Genomic DNA, 12,581 nt, shown 5'->3' with positions numbered 1-12,581 from the left:
TGGGCTAGCATTGAAAGCGCGAGTTGCCACGTATTTTCACGAAAACTTCGCTTCTCGCAAGAACGAATTAGATTTCTCGTGTCACGGAGGGCTCGGTTTGTTCACTGACGCAGGGAACATGCAAAGTCGCAGTGTTCCTTTCTTGCCAACGCGTTAACACTGAGCCTAGCACAGCCGAACAAGGGAGCGACTGCGTAGTGCCGCCATTTTGTCGTCTACTAACCCTCCTCGAGAGGACGCTCCTCGATTCCGCTCGGTGGCGCGACAGTCTATGGGCATTGCGAATATAACACATATGCGGCTCTTCAACATATATGTGTGCGTATAAAATTTATACAAACTTTTTGCACCATTTTGTAACGTTTCGCTCAGTAAAAAAATTACGCCACAGTCACCTTCCCGCCGCATGCTTCGCATAACATCGACTCCCACGGTACGTGGGATCCGCCGAATTTTTTTGGCTGAATTGGCCCAAATGCCTTTTTTTTTTTTTAGCGCAGTATCCGAGCCAGCTGCCCAAAGTGACGTCAGACTTAGGATATCTTAGACGAGGGGTCTCAAACACACATCCCGCAGCCCGCGGATCTTTTGCTTGCGACCCGCGGCTTCACATGGAAGTAATTAAGTTTTGTGTATTTGCTAAAAGTGCTCGCATTACTTTCTCGCCTAAGCTGCAGAGATGGGACTGGTCTCCGGCGTTTTCTTTCTTTTTTTTCTATTCGTGAGACACCCCATGCGGTCACTATGAGTTGAAACATCACCGCGGAACGAAAACTCTACATTTCAGAATCGGTGTCCTGAACTGAGTCATTGCGGAAATCAGTATCTATGTTTTTCGAAACCTGACGCCAACCCCCTTCTGAATTGACCGATATGTGGGATAGGATATGAGAAAGGCTTTCCTTCAAATGGTCTCGTTAGGTGAGGTTGTGTTCAAGCTCTCTCTTTCTCTCTGCACCCCCCCCCCCCCCCGCTCTCACCGCAACCACTGACCCGGATCTTGTGGGACAAAATTTTGTGACTGTGGTCCTATAGATGAGGTGAGTTTGAGACCCCTGTCCTAGACGTTCGCGTACTTACATTTAGGTGCACGTTAAAGGACCCCACGGGATGAAAATTGCCGCAACCCTCCACAATGGCGTCCTTCATAATTATGCCCTGGTGTTGGGACGTACAAAAGCAATATTTTTTTTCACATAGTGGGGAACTGAGCGTATACATATTTCAAGCGTGAAACATTTACTATGGCTTCCATGCCTCATCAAACACGAAAGGTGACCGTCGGTGTCAACACGAAGTGGTTAAAAAACCGTCATTTAATGACGGCAACATGTGACGACACCATGACGTCACAGGACGCTAAAATTTTTGATGTCGTCTCCCGCCATTATGACCTGACGTCCCATGTTATCCTTGCTTGTTCGAAGAAAGGCCGATGCCGGAGGCACTCCAAGACCACGTGAACTGCAGAAAGCTTCCAACGCCTCCGATCACGGAGGCAGTGCAAAACCACGCTTTAGGGTGCAGACTGATTTGAAGGAAGGGTGGTCAATACGATCGACCGAGAAGAAAACGAAGAAGGCTTTCGCCTTCGAGTCGTCTTAGGCGAATGCATACGGGACCGTATGACGTTTTGGAATACACTCAAACCTCGATATAACGAACGCGGATATAACGAATTATCGGTTATAACGAAGTAAATGAGGAATAGTCTTGTCGGAAACACAGTGTTACGAATAAACGTTTATAACGAATTTTCGTATAAAATGAATTATAACGAATATTCGGATATAACGAATTTATTTTCGTGGCATATGTGACTTTGTTATAATGAGGTTTGAGTGTACGTCTCGAGGTTTCTAGATGCCATTACCTTGATCTATGGCGGTAGGAGCCTCAGACGACGCAGTAGTCGTCCTTGTGGGAAAGCCCGTTGTCTCTGCCCCACAAAACGAAACAAAAAGAAGTTAAGGCCGCTTCGCACTATTGGTGCCAAACCTGAAGGAACAGTGGTGCCGGGCTTCCTTCCTTGCCTCTCTTTATTTTTACCTTTCCTTTTGTTCATCTCTTTTTTAATCTCTTTTCTCTCTCTGTTTCTTTCTTTTGTTTCTCCCTCTTTGTCGCTCTTTCTATATTTTCTTTAGTCTCTCCTCCTTTTCTTTCTCCTTCTGTGTCTATGTCTCGCTCCCTCTTTCTTTCTCTCTCTCTTTTCTCTTTTTCCCTTCTGTCTTGCTCTGTATGTTTTCTATATCTTTCTTGCGTCTGCTTCTTTATCTCTCTGTCTATTTCTTTCTCTGCATTTCTGTCTTTTTTCTCTTTCTTCCCATTACTTCTCTCTCTTTCTTTTTCTCCCTCTCTCTCTCTCTGCTCGTTCTCTCGCCCATCCGAGTTATTGCATGAAGGCGCAGCGGGGGAGCCCGCGACGGGCACACGTGTTCCGGGAGCAAAGCTGAACATGAAGAAGAGGACGAAAAGAGCGCGCGCGCCGGCCAAGTTATTGCGTTGCACGCGCTAGGCGCACCTGTGCGAGGTGGTTGCTGGGCAACGCCGCGAGTTTTCTGTCTACGTTACGCGGCGCAAAGGAAAGCTTAAAGAGCCCCGCTGTTAAAAAGCTATATGCATGTCCGAAGCTAGAGTAAGCATTATGCTCCCCAAGCTTTCTTGTTTTTTTGCTTTGCTCGCGGTCGCGACTTCGTGCATTAGAAATATATACCGAGTGATTACACTTGCCGCCTTGGCTACGAGTGGCGCTGGCTAACACTATCAGGGATGACGCGTACTGAAATACCCCAAGAAGTGGACGGGGAAACGCCTTCCGCCGTAGCCCAATCGGTATAGAGCATAGGACGCGTAATTCGAAGGTTGCGGGTTCAGATCCCACCGACGGATAGGGTGATTTTTCGTTGACTTTTGATTCATTTCAAATCTACGTCGCAATCATTGCACTACAGTTGAAGACGACGCTTAATGTACCTATGATTTTCTCAGCCTAATCGTCCGTTGGATTCATTCGGTTGTGTCTAACAAAGAAATGAGCCCCTCGAAAAAAATTTCCTTACTGGCTCATCGAATATTTACACCGAGTTTCGTAGCCACGTTCTATCGCTTATGAAGGTGCCAGCGTCCCTCACTAAACTCAATGTTCACTTCCTGTCTTCATGCACAGGTGAATGAGCTGTGATCACGTTTGCTATCTTTTTTTTTTCACGTATAGTGTTGATAAATGTAAGCTGGAACTCAGCGCTAGTCCTCGTCGCTCCCTTGCCTTTGTATCTTCCGCGCTATTTACGTAGCTATGGAATACCAACTAGCCCGGTCACACACCTTGCTAAACTCACCCGTGTGGCAGTCAATACAACGCGAATCTAGGTTGCTAGACATTCTTCGCGAGCGCGGCGTCTCGTCAAGGGCGTGTGAGGTGCGAGATTTGCAAAGAAATAATAAATAAATAAAAACACAAAGACCTTGCGCGGCAAAATCGGTCGCTCGTGAAAAAGTGACACAATCGGAACGACGACGCGTAACGTGCCTCGACAACCGGAACCTGTATCCTCTTAACTCTTCGTCTGAATATATAACATAGAAATTGTGAAACAAAAAAAAAATAATAAATAGAGAAACAAAGAAACAAAGAAGAGCGACAACTTCGGATCGCATGAAAGGCAGAAACAGCTAGAGAAAAGCCGAGGACGCAAAATAACTTAGCGTGTATGAGCGACAGAATGAGGAGGGCAGTATTCGAGCGGGCTGGCAACAAGCGCAGCTCGCACGCCGCAGCTACTTGCGTAAAGGTTTTGCGGGGCGAACGCCTTGTGTGAAAGCACTCGATCAATCACAGTTATAGACAACGTCTTTGTACGTGTCGTGCCTCTTACGTTATTGCACCGTGGTTTTGTCGCGACCGGTGCTTCGTATACGAATAGTGTGGAATCTTCGACGCAAGATCGACCCGAATGAAGGAAGCAAGGAAGGAAGGCAGTCGTGGGATGTGACGTATGGTACCGCACGATAATCTTGCTAGTAGAGTGACATGAAACACCTTTCGCCGGAGGAGACTGCTTGAAAAGTGTACGGTGCAACGAAGGGCCGCGTTGTGTCGACCATGGTTGTCAAAGGACTTGCCGCAGCGCTGTACGTCGTCGCTGCGATAGTGCTGGACAATGCGGCCCCAGGTAAGGCGAAACGGTAGAGCTGTATTTCGTGTAGTGATGGTAATAGTGCAATAATCGGTTGGTAATCGGATGGAATTAAAAGTAGGCGAAAAGACAACTTGCCGCCGGCAAGTTGTCTTTTCGTCCACTTTTAATTTCTTCGCATTTAGCACGCAATTACTACAGATAACGTCACCTATGCTTTCCTTTTCTTCATTCGTCTGTTGGTTCTGGTTAAGGTTGCGTATAACAAAGAAAAACGAACTCTCAAGTTCCCCTTCTATCGTTCATTCACTGTGTCCTTGTTGTTCAGGCGTGTCCCAAATTACAGTATGTTGTTCCAACTATAGCCCAAGAAGTAAACTCCTGAAGTAAGTACAGTGTCACAGATGGAATAAATAAATAAATAAATAAATAAATAAATAAATAAATAAATAAATAAATAAATAAATAAATAAATAAATAAATCACTCGCTAATGTCGTTCATGTGTAGGTTGTGTTCATGTGTTCATGTGTAATATAACGAAGGAACGCCTTCATGTGAGACGCGAGTTCGGTATAACGCAGTTCGACCGATAAATGATTGACGTCTTCGACCGCGACTGATGTCTCGAACGATGTTCATCTTTCTCCCGATTAATACTGACTACATGTGCCCACAGGTCTCGCCGGCTCGTGGTGGCAACCGAGGATGCCGATTTACCGATTGCGCGTGAAGATGGCCTGCTCGGGGATTCGGTTCGTGTACCGGTCAGAGTGGGGTGCCCGGCCGGCCAAAAACCACAGCCGACTCGAGGTGCAGCCAGTGCAGAAGTTCTTCGTGCACCACACCGAGGGTCCGGAATGCTTCGACTACCGGAGCTGCTCGGAGCGCATGCGCCACTGGCAGAACTTTCACATGGACACTAGAGGTATACGCTGTGAGTCTGAGGATTTAAGGGATAGATCTTATTTTACTTCGGGGCCGGGTAGGCGAAGGATTCAGGTCGCGTTGTTCATATTCATGTGAAACGTCCTAATGGGACAACTGCTGACCGAATTTTATTTTAAGGCGAAAGAGATCCCTCATCAAACGCGATAAATGACCGGCGGCGTCGGCGGTGTCACCATGAGTGACAGAAAAGATCACCACGTTATGAAGTCACCGTATATGACGTCATCATGACGACACAGGTCGCCAAAACTTGTGATGCCATCATGTGACGTCATTAGATGACATCGTCGCTTGGTCAAAGGTGAGCCGATCCCGAAGGCACTGTAAAACCACGTGAGATGCAGAAAGCTTTCGTGGGAGGGAGTAGGATATCTCGGGTCGGTCCACCTATGATAAATCAATGGTGTCGCGTGATGACGGGGGTACTTGCCTTCGCGGTGTGTGACGTCACTGTGACTTCACAAAATTTGGCGATCTGTAACGTAATGGTAACGCCCTATGATGACGTCATCACATGATTATTCTTTGCATCACTTCGTGCTGACGCCGACGGTCACTTTTCGGGTTTCATGAGGTATCTAAGACTTTTGCATTCATATAAATAACCCTGTGCATGCCATAGCCAGCGGCAGGCCCGTAGCCAGGGGGGGGGGGGCTAGCCCCCCCCCCCCCCCGAAATTTTGGTGAAATAGGTGTTTTTACCAAAAATAATAATGAAAATAGGTGTTTTTCTCAAATAGTCAAGGTTTTCAACAAGTCCCCCCCCCCCCAAAAAAAAAATTCCTGGCTATGGGCCTGGTTAGCGGCGTGACGTAATACATCTCAGTTTATCTTCGCAATGCGATGCTGGGTCCCTTCAAATTGCTTCCATCCCGTCAACAATAGCCTTGATCAAATAACACTTAAGATAACCACACTCATTCGTCGCCAGATTATGAATCATAGGTCGGCAAAAAATGTGGAGCTCACTCAGACTCAGCCATGAAATATATTTTGCCCTTAGAGCTCACTAGGACTCAGATTCCCGAAAGCTTTCCTCAACCGGACTCACTCGGACTCAGACTCACTGAAAATTTTCTCAGCAGACTCACTCAGTCTCAAACTGACGAAATTATTACTCACCCGGACTCACTCAGACTCAGACTCAAAGCTCTGTCTGAGTCTGAGTGAGTCGACTCATGAGTGAGTTTGCCGACCTATGCTATGAATACAGCAATGCTTAATTGTTTGCTCATTTTCACTGTGCCTAAATATCTGAGACATGAACTTACGACTCCATTGCGGTGCAGCGCGACAGATACAGACAAAGGGAAGGAGACGGACGCCACATCGGAACCCTGTGTAGGAGGAGAGCGAGCGTAAGTGGGCTGACATTTGCGGTGGCGAGGCAGGGAGGAGAAGACTACACTGAGGATCTACAGGGAATATAAACAAGAGATCCGCGTCGAACCTCTCTTCGACATCACTGTAGCCAGCAGCCTCCTCTTCGAAGCACGAGCCGGCGATCTCAGAACTCTGGCATACCGCCGGTGCTTTGATGATAGCATGGGTAGTGCGATGTGCCGCGTGTGTGGTGCAGACGAGGAGACAATCGAACACATGGTCGCGAAGTGCGAGGGCCTCAGGACAGCGCCTACAGATGGCACCACCTTACAGCAGGCGCTTGGCTTTTCGCCCACTGACGCTCCTAATGGCGGCGGAGTGGCTACGACTACAGCTACGACTAAGAAGCCACTCAGCGAGTAGTGGACGCGCCGAACCTCCGCTCGTCGAACATGCATACACACAGTGGTAGATGGTTGAATGTGTGTGTAATTACTTCTGTGTGCTTTTTTGTTTTCGCTTGATGTCTTCAAGGCCAGGGCGTCGGTTGATGCCTGCCCGTTACAAACGTTCAGGCCATAAATCCAATCCAATCCATGTACCGACTCGTCCAGTGTTCCATTTTACGAACCTGCGCATTCTGCCCCGCAGGTTGGGACGACCTCGGCTACAGCTTCCTCATAGGCGGTGATGGGAGGGTGTACGTGTCCCGAAGTTGGGACCGGAGCGGCGCCCACACCAAGGGCCACAACCACGATTCGCTGGCGGCGGCCTTCATCGGCGACTTCTCGCGCCACCTGCCTACTCCCGGGGCAATGGGGGCGCTCGCGAGACTGCTGCAGTGCGGCGTTGCCTTGGTAACGTATGCGCGCCATCGTAGATAGTATTGTATCGGAAACAAATTCCTTATTCACTTAATAGTGGTAGTGATGGTATGAGGAGAGCAAAGACGCTTATTTCTGTAACCCATAAGACAGCACGGAACAGCGTCATCGGGGGAAGGGGAAAGGGGAATGAAAGAAGAGTGCGGAAAATAGACGCCACCTTCTCAATACATAAGTGCAGCACTTACACGATTGTAGGCCGATCTATATTCATCCATATTTTAAATCAGAGGTTGGGGGTCGACTTACAATCGAAACCAAAACTAGTACCGCCAGTAACTGGGGGACAAGTGAAAAATCGGGGATGCCGTGACGTGGTTGCAACAATACGTTTGCTTTCCAGTTCTACCTATCGCATATAATCATTTCGCGCTCTTGTTTTGAAGATTTTTTTTTCTTTTTCAACTTTCTCCAAACCACTGTTTGCCGTCAGAAGTGCGGCTGCTGACTGGAAGAGCCGCTCTTCAATGAGCGATCGACCCTTTTAACGCTTCCATATGAGCTGTACGCGCCATACTTTAAGTGTCGATTGTTGATGGAATAGCCGCTGCTCCAGTCACCAGCGGCACTCCTGACGGCGAACGGGGACACAGCGGCGATTTGTTCGGGTGCCACCGGTACTTGATGTAAAAGCTCTTTTTTACTTTCTGGTGCATTTTGATGTGCAATTTTGGGGGTCGACCTACATTAGAGTCGACTTACACTCGTGTAAATATGTAATAACAACACCGAGTATGAAGCCTGTGTACCTCTATTGCTGTTAGAAAAACACCGGTGGGCGACCGGCCTTACCTTAAAAAAAGCAAACAAACAAACAAACAAACTAACTAACTAACTAACTAACTAACTAACTAACTAACTAACTAACTAACTAACTAACTAACTAACTAACTAACTAACTAACTAACTAACTAACTAACTAACTAACTAACAGGAATCTCTTCTCGGGACTAGGAATGCAACCAAGAACATCCCGCATTTTCACTCACTTAGAAACTCACCGCCACCGCCACCACCTTCTTTAGCCTCTCTTTTCGTTCGGGCCCCATTCGCGGCTGCGCAGAAGCCACGTGCTTCAAGTCAACTCTGTGGACGGTGTTTTCGCGCTGACGGTCCTATTGTATAACGCTATACAGGGTGTTTCAAGAAATGTGTCCAACCTTCTCAAAAAATCAGGAAAATGCGATAATTGCTCGGGGCTTTCAGAATTGCTTTTTCTGTAGCGGCATGAATCTTAAGGTAGTTAAGGACATCATTTCGGACAGTAATTAAGAAAGTTACATCAATTAACTTTTTAATTAGTGGAGTTAGGTGATTGTGTCAAACGGGAGAATTGAAGTGCTTCATGGGAGGAACCCATCCGAGCTTTGAGATTTCGAAGAAGCGGCCTCTAGTAATTGTTGTGGCGTAATGAAATTCAACGAAATGCAACGGCTTTCAACAGCGAAAGCCATAGAATTCGGTTGAATTTCATTACTTCGTAATTATTACTGGAGGCCGCTTTTTCGAAATCTCAATGTTGGGATGGGTTTCTGGCACGAATAACTTCAATTGCCCAATTTGACACAGTCATCTAACTCCCCAAATTAAAAAAAAAGTTAATTAATTTAACTTTCTTATTACTGTCTCAAGTCATGTCTCTAGCCATCTTAAGATGCCTAGCGCTACAGAAAAAGTCATTCACTCATTTTGGACGTCTCAGAAGAATATGGCAGTTGCGTTCTTCCATGTTTCTGTTTAGGTTTCGCCATTGAATTTGGTTGAATTTCGTTACTTCGTAATTAATACTAGATGCCACTTTTTCGAAATCTCAAAGTTGGATTGGGTTTCTGGCATGAAGAACTTCAATTCTCCCATTTGACACAACCACCTAAGTCCACTAATTAAAAAGTTAATTAATTTAACTTTTTCAATTACATCCCAAATTATTTCTTTAACCATCTTAAAATCCCTGCCACTGCAGGAAAACCAATTCTGAAGGCAGCAATCAGATATCGCATTTTCCTGATTTTTTGAGAAGGTTGGACGCATTTCTTGGAACACCCTGTATAAAAGCAAAGAAGACCCAAGTTTTTCGTGAACAGTTTTTGTAATTTTAACACGCAGATGTTGCGCGGGCTCTCTGTTCTTACTTCCAAGCTGGTCTGTTCACAACGAGGTCACATCGTAAATAGAGCTTGTGAAAAAAAAAAAAAATTACCGCATCTTGCCCTAAGTCTCGCAAGGCTGCATGGGTCACTGCAGAGCTGGTGAGCAAGTTTCAGTTTCTCTTGTTAAAGGAGCACCGACACGAATTTATAAAAAAAAAATCTGATTTTCGCTCTAAATAAAAATACTGGTGACGAGAAACCTAAAACGAGTATTGTGGTGCCTGGGAATGCATCGAATATATTTTAATTACCGCTACCTTAAAGCGACACTTTCGGTTTCGATACAGAGGGGTCGGCTTCTCAGTGACGTTCATAGCAGTGCAACGTCACGCGGATACAGAAACTCGCGACGTACTAGCGGCAAATCCGCCATCGGCTCGTGGTGCACCGTAAACAACGATGAGCTAATTGTCGCCCGGTGACCATGACTGTGATTTCTGCGATTTAGGCTGCGTGCAGGACGCAGAGCTCGCAAACTCGGGAAAACTGTTGACTCAACGGAATAATGTCCATTGCAGTGAGGCTGGCTTGCAGATGCTCGGCGACGAAAACTTCAGTCAAATTAAAATATTTTATACGTGTTCTCCGACTCCGGAATGTGGAAAGCGTTGAGACTGCATAACAAGGAAACGAAAAATGTCCCTTTAGCAATGTCTCAAAATCGTGTCAGTACTCCTTTAACCATCTGTACAGAATTCTTGGCGGTCATTGAGCGCGTGCCGGTTCATGATGATGATAATTTTCTATCTACGACACACGGCAAACCTGGACCATAACAGCTATGTTGTAATATTTGAGCGTTGTATTCATTCCAAACAATATTACGGTATTCGTATTCGCTTCGATACAAATTGAAATTTTCAGAAATTTCGAAACGTAGTATTCGAAACGAAGAAATAAGACTCGTTTTAAACACGTGTAACTCGCTTGAAAAGATGGTTTTGCTACAGTGCAGGGCCGTCACGCAGTGAGACTGCCTGTTCTGGGGAAATCGGCACTGCAGCGAAGTAACCTTTCATGGTTTAGCGTGCATATTACCAGCACCCCATTAATTCCTTTTAATGTAATTTTCGGGCTAGGTTCGCGGAATTTTGAAAATATAATGTATTCTACGGCTCACAACTTACGTGCTGCTAGTATTAAAACCCTGCGACTAGTCGCATTCATGCGCCGCCGCGGTGGCTCCGTGTGTGTACTGCGCTCGGTCGCTGACCCCAATGCCGCGTGTTCGATCTCGGCCCCGGCGGTCGCATTTGGATGGAGGCGAAATGGTTGAGGCCTGTGTACCGTGTGAAGTCAGCGCACGTCAAAGAACCGCAGGTTGTCGAAATTGCCCGGATAGAAGTCAGGACACCAGGAACGCCGACTAAGAACTTAAAAGGCGCACAGCGGCGGAAGTCAAAGTAGGCAAAAATACTTATCTGCGCATGCCTGGGCAAGAGGTGACGCCTATAAATCCGACACGCGCAGGGGTCTACGTGAGAGATAACTGTTCAGGCAGTTGGTTGCTTCTTTATGTAAGTTAATCGACGGTTGGCTCAGGCATGCGCTACTGCTTTTATCGATATGCCAGGCCTCATTCATTAGACAAGTTTCTTCATTCCTATGCCTGTATAACTTCCAACTAAGCTGACCTTTCCGACAATCCACACACAGGCACAAAAACAAGCAAAGGCACTCACAGGGTCAAACATGCATTATCCTAAGACCACTCGAAGTCGAAGGCCATCATCTTCTTTTTTTTCTGCGCAGTCGATGTATTGATCCCCACCTGACCTGCTCCGAAATCTTTCTGCACCTAAGGAGGTATTGCGCTGCCTCCAAGATCGGAGGCATTGCAAGCTCTCTGTACCTCACCTGGTTTCGCACTGCCTCCGTGATCGGCCCACCTTTGAGCAAGAGATAACGTCATGTGATGACGTCAGCACGTGACGTCACGGTATGCGTTGTCATGATTACGTTACGAATTCTGACGCTATGTGACCACCTGATGACGCCATATGGTGACGTCATCACGTGACGATGATTTCTGCATCACTCGTGTCGACGGCGACGCCGCTGGACGCCGACGTCCAATTTTCGCGTTTGCATGGGCATATAAGGCTCTCGCCTTAAAAAACTAGGAATATTTGACAAGCCCACGATTCAATAATCGGCATATTTTATCGCAGGGCAAGATCCGTGCCGACTACACGATCCACGGTCACCAAGACGCCGCCTGCAAAGCATGTCCCGGTGGCGTCCTGTACTCCTACATTTCTCGCTGGAGGCGCTTCGGCGGGAGGGTGAAGAAGTACGTGTGTGAAATGAAAGATAAGAAGCCGTCATAGCCAACCGAACACCGCTCGAAGCACACAAGCAGCTAGCCCGCCACTAACGCATCACCGCAACGGAACTCCTTTACAAATTTAAATGCCTCGCCGAGAGACATTTCCAAGTACAAGCAGACAAACGTCAATCAAGCCACCAGCCACTAGCACGTCACTAATGCATCATCGCGAAGGAACTCTTTTAAATTCATCGCCGAAGTGCATTACGAAGTTCAAGCAAAACAACGTCCATAAAGCCTCCAGCCACCACTCTCTGCCTAGCGTTGGACTTTTTTTTTTTACACACATCGCGCGTGAAAGGCTTCAGGGAAGATAATAGGAACCAGTGTAAACAGTGACCCAAGTATTCTTGAACAATACTCAACTCAAATCTGGCGAGCTATTCCCTAACTGTTCATTCAATGGACTAGTCCAGTTCGGCATAGCGCATTCAGTTACAGTAAAACCTCGGTGATACGAATCTCGCGGGGCTACCAAAAATATTCGTATCATCCGAAATTCGTATCACCAGAAAACATGGAAAATTAGTATGCGACAAAAGAAAGTTGGCATACGTTTTGATTCAGTGTTTCTCAGGGCCGCAGCGACGTCATGAACAGCTCTGAATGATTGCCAGTAAAGTTTTTAGACGTCAACGATCATACTTGTACTCGTAAATATACGGTGCATGCGCGTGTGTGTAATTAATGAACCAGATGTGGTGTGGCCCACCGCTAGTAGCCCCTTCCTAATCTTACTGCGCTTTTCTGCAAGACACCAGAGTAATGCGGCGAAAAAGACTTAGGAAGCGCTTCGCTCACGATAGATA

The 12,581-nt window shown here is 46.7% G+C and overlaps 1 protein-coding gene across 1 annotated transcript in view; it reads left to right on the top strand.

Moving 5' to 3' along the window:
• The first annotated feature begins 3,823 nt into the window (after positions 1 to 3,823).
• LOC119373540 (uncharacterized) overlaps positions 3,824 to 12,581 on the top strand; it is a 54,736-nt gene continuing 45,978 nt past the window's right edge. The window contains exons 1-4 of the mRNA XM_037643592.2: positions 3,824 to 4,172; positions 4,815 to 5,063; positions 7,061 to 7,266; positions 11,615 to 11,772. Of these exons, the coding sequence (XP_037499520.2) occupies positions 4,103 to 4,172; positions 4,815 to 5,063; positions 7,061 to 7,266; positions 11,615 to 11,772 (683 nt within the window). The 5' untranslated portion in view covers positions 3,824 to 4,102. The remainder of the gene's footprint in view (positions 4,173 to 4,814; positions 5,064 to 7,060; positions 7,267 to 11,614; positions 11,773 to 12,581) is intronic.

Source organism: Rhipicephalus sanguineus, chromosome 11, assembly GCF_013339695.2.
Source record: "Rhipicephalus sanguineus isolate Rsan-2018 chromosome 11, BIME_Rsan_1.4, whole genome shotgun sequence".
Classification (NCBI taxonomy): domain Eukaryota; kingdom Metazoa; phylum Arthropoda; class Arachnida; order Ixodida; family Ixodidae; genus Rhipicephalus; species Rhipicephalus sanguineus.
The sequence above is the reverse complement of the archived record's forward strand: the minus strand, read 5'-3'. Positions and strand labels throughout refer to the sequence as shown.